The sequence below is a fragment of the Coccinella septempunctata genome, chromosome 7 (assembly GCF_907165205.1).
Source record: "Coccinella septempunctata chromosome 7, icCocSept1.1, whole genome shotgun sequence".
In the NCBI taxonomy this organism is placed as follows: Eukaryota; Metazoa; Arthropoda; class Insecta; order Coleoptera; family Coccinellidae; genus Coccinella; species Coccinella septempunctata.
Genome location: NC_058195.1, coordinates 991,148 through 1,010,910, shown reverse-complemented (window position 1 = coordinate 1,010,910; position 19,763 = coordinate 991,148). Strand labels below are relative to the sequence as shown.

General features: G+C 39.3%; 4 protein-coding genes across 8 annotated transcripts in view; 2 read left to right on the top strand and 2 right to left on the bottom strand.

Moving 5' to 3' along the window:
• The first annotated feature begins 735 nt into the window (after positions 1 to 735).
• Positions 736 to 3,629, top strand: LOC123317005 (centrosomal protein of 112 kDa-like). The gene is made up of 9 exons (XM_044903340.1): positions 736 to 1,134; positions 1,217 to 1,511; positions 1,565 to 1,918; positions 2,087 to 2,141; positions 2,203 to 2,245; positions 2,297 to 2,464; positions 2,733 to 3,007; positions 3,066 to 3,264; positions 3,344 to 3,629. The coding sequence occupies exons 1-9, from the start codon at positions 832 to 834 to the stop codon at positions 3,551 to 3,553; spliced, it is 1,902 nt and encodes a 633-aa protein (XP_044759275.1). The 5' UTR covers positions 736 to 831; the 3' UTR covers positions 3,554 to 3,629.
• An 832-nt stretch (positions 3,630 to 4,461) lies between these two features.
• On the top strand, positions 4,462 to 10,370 carry LOC123317290 (ankyrin repeat domain-containing protein 12-like). 4 transcript variants are annotated; one of them, XM_044903739.1, is made up of 7 exons: positions 4,462 to 4,690; positions 6,679 to 6,747; positions 6,803 to 7,003; positions 7,056 to 7,214; positions 7,267 to 9,528; positions 9,582 to 9,666; positions 10,056 to 10,370. In XM_044903739.1, the coding sequence occupies exons 1-7, from the start codon at positions 4,637 to 4,639 to the stop codon at positions 10,265 to 10,267; spliced, it is 3,042 nt and encodes a 1,013-aa protein (XP_044759674.1). In that variant the 5' UTR covers positions 4,462 to 4,636; the 3' UTR covers positions 10,268 to 10,370. The 4 variants fall into 4 exon arrangements, with proteins under 4 accessions (XP_044759674.1, XP_044759675.1, XP_044759673.1 ...); XM_044903740.1 differs by having other exon boundaries at positions 4,462 to 4,848; XM_044903738.1 differs by lacking the exon at positions 4,462 to 4,690 and adding an exon at positions 5,691 to 5,989 and having other exon boundaries at positions 10,080 to 10,370.
• Positions 10,371 to 10,864: 494 nt separating this feature from the next.
• Positions 10,865 to 19,763, bottom strand: part of LOC123316477 (integrin alpha-PS1) — a 31,252-nt gene continuing 22,353 nt past the window's right edge. Inside the window, exons 2-16 of one of the 2 annotated variants that reach the window (XM_044902565.1) lie at positions 18,240 to 18,370; positions 17,681 to 17,695; positions 15,520 to 15,796; positions 15,246 to 15,454; positions 14,979 to 15,186; positions 14,640 to 14,922; positions 14,351 to 14,583; positions 14,032 to 14,284; positions 13,821 to 13,977; positions 13,516 to 13,682; positions 13,075 to 13,307; positions 12,780 to 13,012; positions 12,494 to 12,720; positions 12,221 to 12,442; positions 10,865 to 12,161 (exon numbers count right to left, since the gene is read on the bottom strand). In XM_044902565.1, coding sequence (XP_044758500.1) covers positions 11,934 to 12,161; positions 12,221 to 12,442; positions 12,494 to 12,720; positions 12,780 to 13,012; positions 13,075 to 13,307; positions 13,516 to 13,682; positions 13,821 to 13,977; positions 14,032 to 14,284; positions 14,351 to 14,583; positions 14,640 to 14,922; positions 14,979 to 15,186; positions 15,246 to 15,454; positions 15,520 to 15,796; positions 17,681 to 17,695; positions 18,240 to 18,370 — 3,076 coding nt within the window. In that variant the 3' untranslated portion in view covers positions 10,865 to 11,933. The remainder of the gene's footprint in view (positions 12,162 to 12,220; positions 12,443 to 12,493; positions 12,721 to 12,779; positions 13,013 to 13,074; positions 13,308 to 13,515; positions 13,683 to 13,820; positions 13,978 to 14,031; positions 14,285 to 14,350; positions 14,584 to 14,639; positions 14,923 to 14,978; positions 15,187 to 15,245; positions 15,455 to 15,519; positions 15,797 to 17,680; positions 17,696 to 18,239; positions 18,371 to 19,763) is intronic. The other variant, XM_044902566.1, reaches the window with a different exon arrangement.
• On the bottom strand, positions 19,041 to 19,645 carry LOC123316478 (protamine-like). Its single transcript, XM_044902568.1, has one exon. It carries the CDS (start codon positions 19,556 to 19,558, stop codon positions 19,142 to 19,144), a length of 417 nt encoding a protein of 138 aa, XP_044758503.1. The 5' UTR covers positions 19,559 to 19,645; the 3' UTR covers positions 19,041 to 19,141.

The window sequence follows — 19,763 nt, the reverse complement described above, 5'->3', positions numbered from 1 at the left end:
TTTAAGCGATTACAAAGAGTTAATACAGTTTGCATTTCAATACTCTTATTTGTATATATTTATAGATAGATTTATAAGCGATAATGATGTTGACATGATTTCATGTTGAAAATTTCTTTGTGATTTAAAAAAAATATGTATTAAGTTGAGTTCACTCTAATGTTTCAGCGGAATTGCGTGATTTTACATATTTTTTTTTTGTTATAAGACCACTTTTTTGTGAATTATATGATGAAGATTTGTGAGAGTTGAGCAAATAAAAATATAACATATTATTTTCGAAAATCAAGTATCTTATTTCTTCCCCAACCATCTTAGTGTCGAGCACTTCTTGAAGATTTTACAGAGTTCCCATAAGGATATGAGTAATTAATTGCAGGGTACAAACCCACTTAGCACTGAATGTACCTTAAAATTGTCATAAAATTCGACTAAATCACTCACAAAATTCATTTAAAGTTGTCTCCAATAGTCTTTCTTGATTAAAGTTGTCCAGACAGTCTTACTCGACGTTAAAAAGGGGTTAAATACGGTAGCAATTGTCAACGCAAAATGTTGAAAGCACTTTCAATACACCTTCCACTGTCCCGTCCTTGAAATTCAAAGAAATCGAATTTGACAACTCCGCCATCTTGGATATTTTGACAAAGTGATTAATTTTGACAAATTCTACCTTCTGTCAAAAAAAACACCCTGTACTGAGCATAGATTACAAAAATCTGAGATAATACTGTCATTCTGACAGTTGCTGAATTTTTTTTCAAGTTTTGTTCTCTCACACATCAATCTCGATGTTGGTCGGTTGATATTCCCCCAACCAGAAGGAAAACGATGGACTTCGAAGAAGGCAGGGAGGCCGACCCTACAAACGACAAGTTGGACGTCGAATACCGCCAAATCTTGAGAATAATAAAGCCTTACATTCAGACCATCAACAACAACACCTACTTGGCGCAGTACAGGATCTGGCTGGAGAAACTAAGCGAAGCTAAGGAAAACGAGAAGTTTGTCAGGAATCAGTATCTGATGGAGTTGGCGAGGCAGATCCAGTGCAAGCATTTGGCGACGCCCTTCACCCAAACGCCACCAAGGGGGCCTCTACCCCCTCTCAGGGGTAACCAGTGGAACTTTGAGGTAAATGAAAGTGTTACAGACTCTTTTGCTATCTTCACTTTGCCATTTAAAGGTCGCATTGTGAGTTTCTTCCTTTCCTCAGGATGTCCCTTACGAGCAACAGTTGGACGTGTCTGATCCATACCTGAACAAGCACATGATGTGCCAGCAATGGGCAGAAGACAACGAGAACAACCAATCGACGAACAAATCGCAGTGGCCTTTCCACACGTCCATCCCCAGACCTAGGAAACTTTCGTCCAACCAACAGCTGCTGTCTCCAGAGCACCAGCATCTCAAGGAAGCCCAGAGGTGCGTCCAAAGAACCGCCACCAGCGTTAAGAAGATCAGTTTGCTCAAGGAGATCGACGATCAGTGCCAGGAAAAGTACATGGAAGGTGAGTTCAAGCTTGGTGATCAACAGGAAACTTCAATACTACGAATCTTGTAGATTTGGCCAGATCCACGGCGCCTAGATCGCCCACGAGGCAGATCAGAGCCTCCACCCCGACGACAGAGTCGGACGCCAAGAAACGACAGGCGTTCCCCTCTCAGAACCCCTCGCTGGGGGTGATACAGGAGGACAATTCGGACACTCGCGAAGACGAGTCTTGGTGCGAGCTATCCGACAACAGCAGCACCTCGTTGGCCGTGCTCGGTTCGGGCGATACCGAGGGTAAGGATAAGAAGAAAGCAGACAAGACCGGAGACAGATTCGAGAAGAAGATCAACACGCTGATGATCGAGATCAACGGGCTGAAGAGGAAGAGCGAGAAGGTCAACGAGAGGTGCGAGCAAACCGTGAGTAAGTGAACTTGAACATATGAGTGAAAACTCATATGATGGCGTGGTTTTATCATGATTATGACTAAAATTTATAGACCCACCTCAATTTTTTTCACTGTCCCAGCTTTTCTGGGCTTGGTAATGCTTTTTCACGTAGGTACTTGACGATATCTTATCGTTGTTGCAGAAAACGTGCAAGAACACCTCCCGTCCAGAAATCTCAACTCTTCAGAAGAGCTGAGGTAAGTGATAATGATCGTAGAATCGTTAAAGTCTCTGTAAAGAACTTATATTTTCTTGAAGGGTGAGGAAATTTCCGGAGAAGGTATTCCCGCAAGATGAGCCAGTTGAGTATCGCCCCATTCTCGTGTCTCAATATTCACTGGAACTTTTGTAGGACGTTGCCGAGGAGAAGGACGCCAGCTATATGACCACGGATTGGAAGAAGATCATAGAGAGCCTGCAGGTTAGACTCAGCGAGACTCAACAGCAGAACAAGGAACTGAACTCTCTCACCAGCACGTTGCACAAGAAGATCAAGGAGATGGACGCCGCCAAAGAACAGGTTTCCAATTTTGCAACGCGTTTTCTTTCGTAGGGGGTTCTTCAAGGTTCTCTTCTGGACCCAGTGGACTATATAGGGAATGAGCTAACGAAAACCTTACACTTGTTTGCTCTTTTCATCTTCGTATCTTCTGGCCAGAGTAACACAATCTTCAATTTTTGAATAGGGGTTAAGGTTTTGTTGGCCCACTCTTCATATGGAAGAACAGCTTTAATGAATGCAGTGGACGCAACTGCTTTTATCAGTGCAATGATCGAATCGTTTACAGGTGAAACAAGAAATAAAAAAGCAAGTTTCTGAGCAGCACAAGAAAGAACTGGACACATTGAAGAATAGCCACGCACAAAAGTTGAAAGAAATGGAGGAAGCACAAGAGAAAAAAACCAAAAAAATGGAGGACAATTTCGCGAAGGAAAAAGAGAATTTGAAGAAGGAATCTGACGATAAAATTAAGGAATTGGAGGAAAAAAACAGCGTCGCACTCAGAGGAAAGGACAAGGAGATATCTCGTTTGGAAGATATCATCCAGAGGGAATGTACTAGGTCTGGGTTTTTTGGGGGCCAAGAATGTAGATTCGATGTCACTCGTGTTACTTTTCAGGTTGGTTACAGAAATCACGGTACTTCGAAGTCAGATAGAGGAAGCTTCTAGCACCAACACCAGCAACGACGAAAGAATACTTTTTCTCCAAAAGTGTATCACGAAAATGGATAGGCTGTTTCAGAAATCGGAAAGGGAATATTGCAGACAAATTGAAAAACTGAAACAGGAACTCGACAATAGAGAAAAGGCGATACAGGTACATAAAAACAATGTCAGCGGAAATATTTGACCCAAGTTGACAGACTGTGGCGATCTTATAAATCTTTTCTTCACAGATTCAGTTGCAAACTCAAAAGGCCGAAGTCATCTCCAGGTGCAGTGCAGAGAAACAGTCTGAGTTGGATTTGTTAGTTCAGAATCTGGAGTCCAAGTATACGCAGTTGCTGGAGTTACAACAGGGTCAGATTGCAAGGATGAGGGAGGAGGATGACAAGATGATCAACGATTTGAAATCTATCCTAGACCAACACAATATACCGTATTGAAATATTTAACACTTGTTTCTTAGTGGTCTTGGTACCACTCACGATATTATACAGTGACGAATATACTTATATACCAATAAAATGTTGTTTGTGTCTTGAGTGGTTGGGAATGGGGTACCTCAGGGTTCAGTATATGGTTATCGGCGTGTTTAGAAGGAAGTTGAAACGGTCAACGGGAGATGTCACTGCTGGTCCTTGAGATTGGTGCATTACTTGTTGCAGCAATCTCTTTTTTCGCGTATTGTTTGTTGCAGAAATTATTCTCCTTTTTTCGTTTTCAAATAGACAGATTTTTCAGAAAAATGATTAGAGGAAAGAGCTCTCTCGAATATTTATTCTTCTACTTAGGTAATAACGACATTTGAAGGCTAGACCAGAAAAAATTCTTCAAAATCTCGACAGAATAACATGCTTTATTGGAAGTATCGCACTAGGAAACATTTCAATAAGAGGAAAGCCAGCATTTTTTATTATTTCATCTTATTATATTACAAGAAACCATTTTTCGGCTTGAATTTCTCTTATTTTTTGACTAGATAGAATAGAATCAATTTGGATTCAATCGAAAGATGATTTATTCCAATTTAATGTTTTAGTCTATTATGGTAGCATCTTCAGGCAGATGAACGAGGTGGTTTATGAAACTGAATCTGTTCGATTTTAAGTTATAATTTGAAGATTTCTGGTGCTTTTTTCTAAGCAGCTAGTAGAGAAGTTTTTCTGCCCCCCAGGGTATTTTTAACACCCCTATAACACCGCATCCTCCACAACTCGTCACCCCTTTGTGCTTGATAATTTGGCAATACCTTGATACACCGGAAGAGCTATTTCCGTATACAGTGGGGTCCAAAAAGAATGCATCATCCTATCACGGTCCCTGAACAAGAGTAAATCACCGAACCAAGCCAAAACCTCAGTTCAATGTTGGATTCCGAAAGAAGACTTACAAAATTGATCATTTTTCAGGGTGACGGTAATATGCGGAGGAAGTGGCTCTAGTGTAGTGGTAAAAGAGGATATTATCTCGGTGCTATTTGCAGCGAATCCAGTTACCGTTGTTGATACTGTGAGAAATGTAGACAAATGAAAGTTTTAAATGTTGGATCATATCTCGAAGGAATAAAACTGTTGAAGCGTGTAAGTTTGATTATATTATCGATTTCTAGAGTGGCTACCTGAAGGTAATTGCGGAGAAATGCACAGTGATCTAGGTGAAATGGCAGAAAAACAAATGAGGTGAAGTGGAAATTTCAAAAATTTGAAAAACTTGGGAATACTAAAGTTATGTCAAAATGGTAGGTATTATTGTTTTGAATTTCAAATTTTAAGGCTAAAATAATACCATCAGGAATAAAGTTTCCCAAAAAATTCAAATTTGTGTGGATAAATTTAAAAAGACTCACTATTTTGAGGATCTTCAAAATACCACAACCACACAAAATAAAATAAGTAATTAAGATTCGAATGAGACTCTGTAATTTGAGTTGAACTGTTTATATTCAAGTAATCAAGGGTCAACAGTGCAAATACCTACTATTTTTTTTTAATATTTGGGGTTGGATAACTGTACAAGAATGTGAATGAAAACATGCATAGTACGAAAATACGTACAAATTTCTGAATTCTTTCACTTGAAAACTAATTTAGTTAGACTTTTGTGTTGAAAAAAGTTATATAAAGAATTATTTCACCTTAGCACTTTCGGAAATATGATTTTTTTTATGTCATTTCCTAATTTTCTGCTATCAAAAGCAAGACTTGGGAGCCAAAGGCTAGGTACGAAGGTTTCCTCTTTGGTAATCGATTTTTATACCAATTGTCATCGAAAGGTTGCGAAAAAAAGCCCTTTTTCAAAAATTTTAAAACTTTTTGTAGAATTTTCAGCGTTTTATGGTTTAAAACTCAAAACACCCTCAAGGCTAACTCTGCTCATAAATTTCTCTCCTTTAGTTTCGATTATTTAGTGTCGAATTCGAGTGCTTTTCTTTTTTCCATTTGCCCAATACGAAATCTTGATCGATCAGATAACACCAGATCCTCCTAAATGAAAAACTTTTTGGAATTTTCCGTGAAGCTCGTGAGTCAGAGCGATAAGAAAAGCTACAGGCAAAAAGTTGGTAAACCAACAAAGCAGAAACTGGCACGAAACAAAGCCAAAACGTAGCAGTGCACAGGAAAGCGACCGAGATTACCCGTAATCATATTTCCTGTGACACAACGATGGTGTCCAGTCTCACCCAGTCCTTCTCGATAGTCGACATAGGTTTTTTGATTATCTTATCGGGATAATAATTAGAATAGAGCAGTTTTGAAAGAACCATCTCGCGTAAACAAACAGATACGTAAGTGATGATGTTCGCTACCAGTTGTGGATTCAGATGCTGTGGTGGTGAAACCGAGCAAGAAGAAGAAGAAGTCGAATTGAACAAGACTCAGGTTGGCTGATGATACGAAATATTTTCCCAAACCTCTCCGCTCTTCTGGAAAATTTCTAACTCTAATTCAACCAAAAATCAAAAAGATTTAAGTACTCCTCTTTCCTCTCAGTATCGATCCATTGTTTCACCCTGTAGAAGCTGGGTACAACTGTTGATTGAAGTATCAATCTTCAAACAACGGTACAACAATGAAATTCATTAAGATTCAAAGTATTTATTCACTCAATAGTTATAAAATTCAAAGCTTTTACAGCACCAACAGAAAACTGCATAGCAATACATAAAATACATTGTAGAGCAATTTTAGAAATCTATAGGATTACAAATCAAGCCTTAAAGTTTATTGAACTTGTATATTGAGACCTTGAAAACCAAAATCTTGAAGGAATTCTGAATATTTACACCAAGAAGGTGTTCGTACACAACTATTTCCACATCCAAGCAAAAACTCCCATTAATATCGACAACGGTTAAGTCATTTCAAATCACATGCGTAAAATAAAGCAATTTTATATAATTATAGCTAGAGTTCTTGCCAACGTCCACTACGATCAATCTTTTACGCTTGGGTTTTGAGTGCATCAATCTCATAACTACCTTTTAAACTGTTAAATCACAAGAAGAAGAATTTCCATGCGAAAATACAGTTATCTATATGGTTTTCTCTTAATTTCTTTCAATTTCCAGGTTGATATGTCTGATGACTCCAGAAACTCCCAAAAGATCACCGGTTACCTAGAGAAACGCGGGAAATTGGTAATGAATTTCACCATCCCTCAGAGATCAAAACGTTAAATAAGTTTGTTTATAGAAATTGATGAATTCATGGAAAAGATATTGGTTCGTACTCGAAGGACATCTGCTTCTTTACTACGGCTCCAAAGAAGAATACGATGCTCTATCACCCTGCAAAGGTACCATAACATTGGGCCCCACCTGTACCATAAAACCCTACCAGTCAACCCCTTCCAAATTTCAAATCACGACCAGATCAGGCTGCGCCATAACTTTGGTGAGTTCTCTACCTTTCCAGAGGGTTCAAATCACAGATGTTTCCTTTGCAGAGAGCTGAGTCTGTAGCGGAACAGAACAAATGGATGCAAGCCGTCTATTCCACCGTGAACGAAAACCAGAAGATCGACATAAGTCCAACAAAGCTGTGCCATTTCAGATATTCAACGGAGAGAGTTGACACGTTGGCGACCAATGCTGATCAACAGAAGGTCTGAAACTTGTTGAAAACCAACACTGATATCACCTAACATTTTATTTCAGTCGGATAATATACCAGTTCCTACAGAAGCCGAGCCATCTCCTACGAGAACTTTGGAAAAGGACGAAGGACAACTCCTGGAGAGGTTACAGAGGATTGGCGCCAGATCTTACTGTGAAAACATAGTTTCCAATCACCAGAAGATAGTGAACAAAACCACCAAACCAAAAAAACTAGATTTGACATCGAACGATAAAGTTTTAACGAATGAGGTTAAATCAGAAACTGCAACAGTTTCTCCAAGAAGGCTTCAATTTTCCCCCAAAATTCCCAAAATAACTGAAGAACCAACAGCAACCAAAGAAGAAATGGTGATCCTCGAAGACGATGATTATTGTGTATGTACCCTCGACAAGAATGAAGAGGTTGAAGTTCCTAAAAACTCACCCACCACATCACACAGAAGCATCAGTTTTTCTGATGCAAGAGAAGTCTTCAATCGAAGTCAAGCCAATAATACAAGCACGAAAATAAGAAATAAAAACAGTTCCGAATCCAATGTTAGTGAAAGGAATCACGGATCTCCTAAAGTTCCAGGAAAAATGCGATATTTCAACAGGGAAAATTCAAAGATTATGGAAATTAAAGAAGATAACAACAACAACCCAAACAAGGAAGTAGAAGAGAAATCTGAAGAAGAAAAACTAGCAAATTCAGATGGAATAGCTGAAAATGAGAAGCCAGAAAGCATGCCCACAGACAAAGAACCCCAACAGAATACCCAAAAGTTAGAAGACGCATCCTCAGGCAATCAAGAAAATCTAGACCTGAGGAAAAACGAAAAACAATCGAGTCGGATTTCATTACTAGGAAACTATTACGAAACGGAACCAGAAAAACCAACGAGTTATCAAGATTTCCGAGAAAACGAACTATACGTAAAAAAACTAGAAAAAAGCAATGAAATTTCTGAACCCAACGAAGAATTATATTCGGAACCTAAATCTTTCGAAGATGCTACAACACGTAGGGAAAATCCAGAGTTTAAATTTCCTCCACCACCTTTTGAAGCTTATGCAAGCATAGATGATCTCACTTCAGATGAAATAACAGAAGATGACGAGTATTTGTATGAAGAACCTGAAGATTTCATATGGCAGAATGAGATATACGAACCATCAATAAACCAAAATGAACAAATAACAAAGATTAAAGATATTAAAAAACCATTTAGAACTGACGTAGACATAGACGATGATTTGTATGAGGAAGTTGATATGGATTTTGTATACAAGAAGTCCATCGAAAGAGGAAAAGACTCTTTTGAAGTTCCAGCAAAACCAAGATCTGAATCAGAGGAATCAGATATGAACATGTACGAAGAGGTTGATTTCAAAGATAATTCTAGAATGCATAGACAAGTTTCTGGTGTACAAATGGAAAATGATCTATATGCTGAAACAGAAAAAGAAAATCCATTGAAAGATTTCAAATATCACCACCCTAAACATGCAGAAAATGATCGAAAACTAGAAGAAAAAACCAAGAAAGACTCATATAATCAGAGTCACGCTCAAAGTAGGAATGAAGTACAAATTGAAAATGATTTATATTCAGAGCCAACAAAATTATTCGACAAAGATCAAAAATCAACATTGAATCCTATTGAACAGCGTCCCTCCACCAAAGAATTACAAATAGAAAATGAAATATACGCAGAACCTAACCAAGTTTTCGGCAAAATGGTGAGTTTGAAGACCGATAAGACTGAGGTAAAAGATGAAAAACACATCTCTGCCCAAGAATTCCAGATGGAAAATGATTTATACTCTGAACCTAACATAATTTCAGAAAAAACAAACAAGTTCCAGCGTGAATCTTCAGAAGACGAAGCTTTTTACACTGAGCCCGATTTCAAACCAATATTTTCTAGACAAAATTCACGTACAGAGAAGGGAACTATGGATAAAACATATACTGACAAGCAAAGGAATTTCAAATTTCGTGAAAACGAGTTATATTCTCAGCCCAATTCAGAAGAATTGGATGAGGAACGAAGATCGGTGGAATTCGATGAAGAAATAAACGTTTACGAAGATCCAGACCAGTTGAAGTTGATGTCACAAATAAAGGAGAAGAAGAAGAAGCTGCAGAAAAGCGAGGAGTTGAAGAAACAAGACAATTTCATCCAGAGGCTCCTGAAGCAGGTGACGAGGAAGCATGGTGAGAAAAGTGATAAGGGTTCATCTTGCGATAACGCAGATGAAACTTTAGCCTTACTGGCTGATATCCAGGTTCTGCTAGAGAAGAAGAAGCAGTATATTGTAAGGAAATGAAGTTATATTTTTTACGATTTATCTTGCGATGATTTTTACAGAAAGAGATGGTTACTAGTGGTTCGAAGCCTAACCATAGACGAATATTATCGGAGACCAATGCCACGGTAGAAAACAAAGATAAATGTGAGTTGACTTTAACACAAAACACATTTCAAATTATGTCTATAGAACCATCTATGAAATCATTATGTTTCTTTCCATCAAAAAATACGAAAAAATCGTTAGAATCGAAGAAAAATCTTGTAAGATTCAAAAACGACAGGTCATTGGTCATTTTCAATCGTGAATGCCCTCGAATGTTACGCCTATGTCTTTGCCGTTCTCGAGCTATCTTCACGTCCTTTCCAAAGCGTCAGTCGTATAACATGAAGTTAGCCGAACCCTTAAAATTCTATGGTTACTTCTGATGATACGTGATATTTCGGATATTACACATTTTTCAAAAATAATTTCGTCCATCGTTAGTCAAAAAGAGAAAAGAAATAACTTGTGAGATATTATTTATTTTCCAGCCTTGATGAGGACATTTTCCATAGGTCTGAACGAGGAATACTCAGTGGTACGAGACTGTATCGGTGACGAGAACGAAGTCATCTACAGCGAGGTGGAGATGATGGACAGGAGCTCAAAAGAGTTAAAAGACATCATTGAAGACCTTTTGAGCAGATACAAGACTAACGAGCAAAAAGAAAGCGATTTTCAGCCATGTACTGAGAAAGATTGACTTTTAACTGGAGAATGTTACATATACGAAGAGATTTTGAAAATCTTATATACGAATTTATTTTGTTATTGTTTTTGATTTTGTTGATAAAATATTTCACTTTTTTCTTCGTTTCATTTCCGGCTCGTCTTAGACATTAACCTACTGAAAGTTTCGACTTAATTCTTTATTATCGCTAGTCAGAATATAAAAAGATTCTCGACCATATCTAGCCATATCGGAAAAGCCTATGAAAAGGCCGAAAAAATTGTGATTTTTCACATTTACCAAAGGTAAATTTAAACAAATCAACGATAGAAGTGAGGTTAGCAGTGTTAGCACAGACACCATAGACAGTCACAGACCTGTTCTGTGCTCTTAACCATAGACCATACGTCTATGCTCTTAACACAGACTATGGCCATAGATTTATTCTATGGCTGTGGCACAGATCAGGGACAGGGGTGGATAGTACCGATTCAACACATCGATATCGGAGTGGTTCAGGCCTCGGTATTTATAAACTTCATTTCATTTTGTTGATTTAAAGGCAAATAGACGGTAAAGGTGGGTCTTCTGGCCTACTAGTTAGGAGAATTCCGAAAAAAAAAAACAATATTTCTAGAAATAGTTGTTTTATTCGATGAAAATCCATAAACATTTCCTCCAGCAATAAGCTGAATTGAATACAATAAGGCAGTTTGCGATGAAATACATAAGTACATATCACTAAAATATTTACAAAACCTACCAACTATACAACAAAGAATAGAATACATTATCTAAATAAATAAATCCATCAACAACAAATTTTCGCGAATACAATAAGTATGCTTCGGTACCTTAAAGTTAAAAGGAAAATTTGGCCAAAATCACTCTTTTCTTCTTCTTCTTGTTAGGAAAGCTACATACTCCCGAGTACGCTAAACGCATATGTAGATATACAAATATACTGTACAATTTCAGAGTTATATAAACAAATTTACACATATTTATATACAACTAGTTACGAAGGGAATTTAGCAAGAATGAATTCGGTATTTTAAGTACATCGAATAATATGTACAAGGAACTTTTTTCTGGATTTGGTCTTCGACGAAATAAAAATAAATTATCAGACCCGGAATCCAAAAAATAGAAAGGAATAAATGAAAATACAAAAATCACTGGAATAAAAATAAGAATGCAAGTCATCGACACTTGAGACACCATACAGTGAAAATATAAAAATTCTTGACTACACAATGTAGATGTTTGTGCGTTAAAAAAATTAAGGCGCTTCGATGATATCAGTCTTAACAGATTGAACAACTTTTTAAGACAACGAGGGGTAGTCAGAGAAATCTGGCAAAGCTTTTTCGTGGCGACAATCTCATTGGTGTATACCTTAATGCGATTTAATTATCGTTTAGCTGCCAAATTCTCGGAAAAAACTGCCCAAGACACTCCTAACCCTAGTATCTAGCCGCCGTTGAAAGCTTTCAAGGTCAAGAAACTTTCTTCTTTGTACTTCGAGATTGAAGTAAAAGATCGCACCATACAAGTCCACAAAAAGGAATGAAAAAGCTTGAAATACTCATGGAATCTTTCGAAACGTTTCTCAACAGTTCACTTTGTGGCACTATTCGAAATATCACAAATCACATTATTTAGCTCCTGTAGAGTCTAAACTTGCGGTGACAACGGGTCATTTTTTCACCTCGTTGATCTGTATCAGACTCTCGCTCTCGCCGTTTTTCTTCAGGTTTCCGGACAACGTCCTGTCCACCCTGTTCCTCTTGAAGAAGCCGAACTTGTAAAGGGCGAAAAGGAGGAAGATCAAGAGGAGTACGCCGAGAGCCACCGAGATCAGGATGATCCAGAAGCTGACCTGGGACTCTGGCGGTACGACCATGGGGTACGCCGTCGTTTCGACCTAGAATAAAGATGTCAAATGAAAAAATCAACACAATACAGCTTCGAATGATTCCTAACCTCATCGCGGTTATTGCCTTCCGCCCTCCAGGTGATGGTCTTATCGTTGACCAATATCTCAGCGTCGGAGGCGATGGTGACCCAATCGGAACCGCTGTAGTCTTCAGTTAGGGTAGAATTCCACACCCTTGACACTATATCTATGGTCTTCTGATCGTCCTTGCCGAGTTTCTTGAAGAAACAGTAGATCCTCACGCACTTGGCTGTACCGGCGTGGCAACTCTGGAAACAAACTGTCAAAATACCCTTCGCACGTCACATACGTCAACTTACCAATTTGACAACGTTGTTTCCCCTGCTGTCAGTGAGTTTTTCCGGTATGGCTAGGAGCTCTTCGGCGTCCCTTTTTCTTCTTTTCAAGTATTGCACCGGGTTATCCGTGAAGTTTATTGGTGCCATCGTGACGTTTTCTACCCGTTCCGTTTCTTCAGCGGCCTGGATCGAGGTGGATGTCAGTTTCATAGGGTTGACAGCTGACGGAGGATCGACCCAGCAATATCCTGAGACGAAAGCATGAAAAATCAATAACTCCGACTCGTTTAGGTAGAGTAGTACATACCGTCGTCCACCTGTGGCGTACTTTCCAAATAAAGCAACCACTTCCCTTGGATCCTATTCGATTGGACCTGGAAGGGCCAAGAGATGTTCACGGTCACATTCTGCAAAGTCCAGTTACCATTATTGGAGATCTGGTAGCGATGCTTCACTTGGCCACCTATATCCTCCAAACTCTTCATCGCAGACTCCCCTTTTATCTCCCCGCCGAAGAACACGTGCGTCGTCAACGATTTTCTAACAAAAAAAAAACGGATAAATCCCACAATCATCCCTCCACAGTCGCGTGATAAACTAACCCTATGAGTTGCAAATCGGCCACCTTCTGCAAGGCGGCGCGCAGATCGACGGACGTCAAATTCGACAGTTCCTTCGACGTGGAATTCGCGAAGATGTGGAAGTTGAGCATCGGATTCGCGTTCTTGAGCACCTCGAATCGCATCCTGATCCTGGCGGTCTTTCCCGATGGGAAGGGGTTGCCCAGGGTGCAGTTGACGATCGAATCGTTGGAAAGGCTGCAATGGCTGGTGTCCTGAAGAATTCAATAGAAAAAAAATATGTACAAATCGGAGATTCCCTTGTATAGCAGAGCCGATTGACGAGTTTAGGAGGGCCATTGCCCGAAGCTGGTGTGAAAACCCGGGGGGGAACCAGAAATCACACTGAGGTGAATTGTTTCGGTTGTGCCGCGCCCTGTAACGTTATTCAAGAGTGGCAAAGTAAGCTTCTTGAGTACTTACATGTTTGTCTAGAAGTGCCAGCGATATATAACTCAGAGATTCTCCGGGATATGTAAGGAACAATTTGGCTTCATAAGCAGCGTCCCCGGTATTGGAAATGTTGACCTCAATCTGAAGTTCTGCATTTTCCCCTAGATTGAGGATGTAACCTTCCTCCGTCTTTGGAACTGGAAAAAAATTGAGTTACTGGTCATCCTTTTTCATCAGCTAAGCACTAAAGATTCTGCTGATGCAGCCTCATTTTACCATTGCAAACAAAAAGCTCAAATCACGTATGATGAGAGATTAATTCAATATAGACTCACAGTCTCCAAGGCAAGCAGCGTTGACCACCAGATAACTCTCGCAGATCTCATCCCCACCACAGTCCTTCTGGAAAGTAGCTTCAAACTGTTGGAAGGCCGTCTTGTTCAATATGGGAGAATTAACAGCGTCATCCTCCACCTCGTATTTAACGTTAAACTGAAAAACAAACCATCGAATCTTTGGTCCTACTGAAGTGGCCTAAAGACTTACGACAATGGGCGATAAGATGTCCCTGACTCCGTCGTTGACGTAAACCGTTTCCGATTGACACTGATCCCTCTTGGCGCGTTTCACATTGATGCCGCTGATGTTCCTGTAATGGTGCTTCTGGTGAGGGAACCTGGGATCGTGGAACCAAATCCTGGATCTCTTCTGGTTGTCCAGGACTTCCTCGATGTGGTAGGACACCTTGAACTCGTTCTTCACGTCTTCGTTTATCGAGAAGCAGCATTTGATGGAGAAGCTGAAAAGGGCAGACAGCGTGTCAGCATCGACCTGTTTCTACTCTTAATATCCCAAGATATCTTACCAAGTATGATTGCGATTGTTTGGATCAGCCGGACAACCCTTCTTGGTTGAGTTGATATTCTTCAAATCTCCATCGATCTTGATCGATATATCGATGATTGGCCTGGTTTTATACAGGACCACTATGTCGGATTCGTAGGCGCCTACCAAAAGATCTGGATAGTTGTTGTTGTCCATATCCAAACCAGCACTTAACGAGTAACCCAAGGACTTGAAGTTCTTACTCTTTATTACCTACACAAGTGGGAAAAACGTCAGAACCAATGATTTTTTTTTCTTGATCGTTATACCTGGGAAGGTTCCTCTTGAAAACCCGTCTTGGTACCTAAATAGATGTACACAACACCATTTCCTTCGTACGGAGCTCCTATGGCCACGTCGTTGAAACCATCTTTGTTTATATCACCAAGGGATGCTAACGAATAACCGAACCTAGATTCATACTTGCCCTTCAGCATGGTTCGTTCACAAGCCTCATTGGTACACTCCCTCAGCTTCATGTAGACGTAGACAGCACCCCCGTATGTTTGCTCTTCGTAATAGAAGGGTGCGCTGACCAAAAGATCATCGTATCTGCGAATTCGGTTAAGTTAAATGGTCGAAAACCCTCTTGGTGATGGCAAACTCACCCGTCCTGATCTATATCCATGGCCAGTATCTCGTATCCGAAGCTGGAGGCAAACTGCTCCCCCATTATGCTCAGCCTGACATCCATGATTGGCTCGTGGGCCACCTGATCGAAGAAGATCACCTCGCCTATGGTGTGAGATCTTGGAGCGCCGGAAACCAAGGTGATCTTATTCTTCTTGAAGAATCTACCGCCGTCGGAGCTCATTCCTGAAAAGCGAATACCACACACTGAACCCTGGGGAACTCCAGTAAGTTTGGAAGCGTACCTAAATAGCTGTATTTCTCGGTTATATTGCTGTTTTCCAAGGGTCCTTGATAGAGTGTTTTATCCCGTCTGACGTAGTCGCCATTGATTTGCTTGGCGAAGATGGTTCCTTTCCAAGCCAGAGGACCAGGAGCTCCCATCACAGCCATACCGTTCTCCAAGAGGTTCAAACTGGTCCCGACTTGGCAGAAGGCGTACTGCAGATGTAAGCTGTAGGTCAAGTTTTAGTAGTTAGTTACCCTATCGACCTGACCATTAGCAAAATTGTGACATACTTTTGTACAGGTCGTCCCTTGCATGGTTCCAAGACGTCTTCGAGGACGAGGTCCTGGTTCATGACGTAACAAAAACCATAGCCGTAGTGGAAGAGATCCAGCCTGTCGCTCTGTATGTATCTGTGGGCGCATACCATGGCATAGCCGCCGCGTTTTTGGGATTTGACAGTGACACCCAGCCATTGGTTGTCTTTGATTTCGTCGTGTCCTGGAGGTGTTAGGGCTTGTGTTTCTCCGTTGGAATAGATGTCGTCGTAGTCGAAATTGTTGAATTTATCTAGACACGGTTTTCAGGTTAAACATCAAAGACGACGTAATGATCTTCGGTTGAAGAATGCTTCGTTATATTTCTCAACCGAAGATTCTCAAGGTATTAGTTGAAAAACAATCAGAAGATACTGGTTGCAACATTAAACGGCAAAATTTCAGCATAGGTATAGAGATAAATTAAACGTCATGGTGTTGTTGCGAACAGTAACTTTTTTCGTATTAATGTTGGCACAAAACTCTTCAGCAGGTGACAAAACATAGAATTTTTGTATTTTTATGTTGGGTGTTTTGACGCTTTCAAGAACTGTACCCAAAACAGTCAGTTTCGCCTTTCAAAGAATACAAAAATTCTTCAAGATTCCAATCTTATATACAGAATGCATTCTATATACATATATATGCGTCAAACAAGAGCCGTGTAAAATACAAGGCGAATTCGCACAATTTTCCTACAAATATAGATCCTTTTGAATCGATGGTGAACGGGGTACCTCGGAATTTTCACTGAAATATCGCAGTGTAGGTTATTTTCTTGTTATCACCACGTTATTGTCAAAAAGCTCAGGAAACCAAAATTCTACGAACTGTTAAAATCCCACCCAATCGAAAAACTGCCTGGAGAAACCCCATCTAATGACAAAAACCAACATCCATCCTATCCATTGAATCAAAAACCCGGAACATACCCCCTACTCCATAGAACCAATCAATACTCTATATGTAACTCTATGTAATCTAACCTAAATGAAAACATTAACATTTATTCTGCTATAGACCATTTTAACTCGTTTTCCTTCTAGAAAATCAATTTCTCTCGGCAGCTTTTCAACGTTTTCATCGTCTTGTTGGGTTTCCATCAAAATAATGATCATGCAAATGTCCCCGATGTAACTGATGGAATTTTCTATGGTCGTTATTCTTAATTGATATTAGCCTTAGTCTGTGTGTTACTTGGTTGGTTATTCCTTAATGAATTAGTCGTCAGTTCGAAGGTTAATGATTGGAATACACCTTTTCTAGAAGTGAACGAGAAATTCAATTAAAAACGTTTGCGAAGAGTATATCCGATTACGTAAACTGAGTTAATCACATGTTGTTAGACTTTAATCTCTGTTCAATCGCGTTTTATGGTCGGTTTTCTGCCGACGTTGCTAATATCTCGCATGTAATTTGGAATTGAAGTAAGTGAATGGAAATTACAATAGTCGACATCGATTAATACAAAAACACAAAATTTTAAATGAATTTTCTTCCAAAAATCGCATTTTTTCGGTTATTTTCTGATCCCAAGATTACAATAAATAAACTATGAACCATATATAACAATCACTTGGTTTGAAGGGAATTATAAATGCTTCAAGACGAAGGTGTAAATTTGGGGTCGTGACGATGTTGCTAATTTTAATTTGTGATAACTGTAAGGTGTTATTGTAGTTAAGTTATCTGTATAGTATCAACTCCTTCTTAATAAGGTATTCGTGAATTTTGGTTAAAATTTCGGTTAAACCTACTACTGCTTGATCAAAATGGAAATTAGTGAATTATTTCTGTTTAATTTTTTTTAACCCCGAAGGTTTAATTTGTAGATTTATATTTATGACTTTTGGACTTCAGAATCGATTGTCCAATTATCACCATTATAAAAGACTAGCCAAATAAGCCCACAAAAACTATTCACTAAAACTAACATGCAATTGGGAAAAACGACAAACAATTTATACATTTTTCTTGGAATTGATTTCTTTTGTCGTTTTTCCCAAGTCCAACCAACGTGCAAAAAGTAAGCATGCAATAAAATTAAGCAGTGATACTCATGCTACAACCAAGAAGTAAATCTGCGATACCAGACATATGGTACCCAGCTCAAAAATCATTTTTATCACCAACTTACATTTCCCTCCTGGCTCTTGACGGGTACCCCAAAAACAACAAAAACAATACATTATTCAAAAAGCCCCTGCACAACGTGTCAACACAAAGGAAACCATCCAGAGATGTCATTAGGTACAACAACTAATGAAAAATTCAAACAGATAAATTCATCTCTGGATTAATTTCCCAATTCTTAAACATGAAAAAAGACAAAAAACAAAACGCAGGGCGATCCGGGACACTTAAATGACGAAATAACTAAGGCAGGCTCAGCAATGTTCATTTTTACAAGAAAATATCCAAAATCAATAAAAAAAAACTTAATACAAAAATATGCTACTAAAAGTGAACGTAGATCTATTCAACTAACATCGAGTGTTTGTATAGAACAATGACATGATATCAGCTAATTTCTAAACAGTTTGATCATAACTCAGTTGAATTATTTGCTTTCTTTTTCCTGATGTTATGATCTGTTCGAATTTTGTACAGAAAACTAACTTTGTCTTCTAAATTTTCAGTGTATTTATAGATTATTCTTCGATTTTTTTTTTCTACTCAATTCAGGCTAAACTTACCTCGTTTTCCATCAGTCTCTACTTGCACACAATCGTATCTGTCGTCTTGTGTCATTGGACACTTGAAAAGAGCGCCAGATCTGTTGGTTTTAGGCTGAAGATTTTTTCCCAAAGGTGCCCCGACAAGCATCCTGTAATGGAGGTAAAAAACTCAAAAACTGAAGCTTTTGCTACTTCTGGATGAATTCAATGAAGGCAAAATGTGGAAAAATCCCTTTTTCAAGAGATTCAAGAGATTTTTTGTATTGGATTCCAAATGTTTAGTGTGAGGACGAAATTCCTGTTACGTTTGACATTCGCTGACTGAGGAACCTTTACGCTAAATGCCACTGAACTTCAACGGAAAACTTCCTGAAAAGGGCAGACCTATAAATCTAGCGAAACTGCCACTGTCTTTTCCGAGAACTTCCCTCACAGAGACACAGATTTGGCTACCAGCCAGTTGTTATTCGCGGAAATGTAATCGATATGCGGTGTTCCAGAGGAAAATTCGAGCTATGAGTCAGTTTCCTGGAAAATCCTAGGGACAGTCTGCATAAATATATTACATTTCCACTCTAATATGAAACGCTGCATGCTATCACGTGAATTCCAGATGAAATCGCGATCTCAGTGATTACACAAGGTGGCGAAATTACTTGAGATAATAGTCAGTCTTTGACTTCCTTTCTTATTCCAATTCCAAGCGAGTCAATTCAAACTTAAGTTAATCTGAAATGGTGGCTGCGCGACATATAAAAAAATACTATACAAAAAACGCATCCACCATTTTAGTTCACTCCAAGATGGTAATCGCATCTATAGAACTAAGTATATTTATTTCTTGATCTTTCTGAGGCTTCCTTAATCTAAACGACAGAACACGGATTAAACTGACCACGGACGGATAAATACAAAAAAAATCAGCAACTAGAATTCGATTTCTTCACGGCTATATGTTTACTCCTACGCCTATTCGGGCAACTGTTCGCTCGTCTAGTTCTTCTCTTCTTCCCCACACTGGAACACCTTCTACCACGATTATTCCTCCCACCAGAGGCTCTCCTCATGCTCCGCAGGAAAGCCCTGTGAGCTTGCTTATAAAATCGTTTCTTTTCAGCCTCCGTCATGGCACACCAGCATTTGGCGCCTTCCACAGCGATCTTGGGAACCGTCCAGTCGCTATGCCTGCTCCTGAACATTCGCAAGAAATTGAAGAACGGATTCTTCGTGATTTTGCCTTTTCTCCTCCTCTTTTTCTTCTTTTTCACGCATGTTTTACTCGGTATGAACGAGCCGAGGCTGGAAGTGTCCGATTTGGTGCAGGAATTTTGAGACATCTAGGAGAAATCCAACGAAAATGAGGCTTATCTTGAGATCATATCATTTTGACAGGAATTTGACATCCAGACTGGCAGCGGTTCGATGGTTGAAAGATTATTCTACTTTTCTGTGATGTTTTTCATCACAGAATCGATAGGGGGTTCTATGTCGTTTTTCAGCATAGAAAGGAAGAGGTGCGTTCGGAATCTTGTCTTCAGATTT

Bases quoted from the DNA above. Each gene is read 5' to 3' on its own strand.
- LOC123317005 (XM_044903340.1), top strand. From the start codon at position 832: ATGGACTTCGAAGAAGGCAGGGAGGCCGACCCTACAAACGACAAGTTG. The intron at 1,919-2,086 runs GTAAGTGAACTT...TCGTTGTTGCAG, and splicing joins GAGGTGCGAGCAAACCGTGA to AAAACGTGCAAGAACACCTC. The intron at 2,142-2,202 runs GTAAGTGATAAT...ATTTTCTTGAAG, and splicing joins AACTCTTCAGAAGAGCTGAG to GGTGAGGAAATTTCCGGAGA.
- LOC123317290 (XM_044903737.1), top strand. From the start codon at position 5,903: ATGATGTTCGCTACCAGTTGTGGATTCAGATGCTGTGGTGGTGAAACC. The intron at 5,990-6,678 runs GTTGGCTGATGA...TTCAATTTCCAG, and splicing joins TCGAATTGAACAAGACTCAG to GTTGATATGTCTGATGACTC. The intron at 7,004-7,055 runs GTGAGTTCTCTA...TTTCCTTTGCAG, and splicing joins CAGGCTGCGCCATAACTTTG to AGAGCTGAGTCTGTAGCGGA.
- LOC123316478 (XM_044902568.1), bottom strand. From the start codon at position 19,558: ATGTCTCAAAATTCCTGCACCAAATCGGACACTTCCAGCCTCGGCTCG.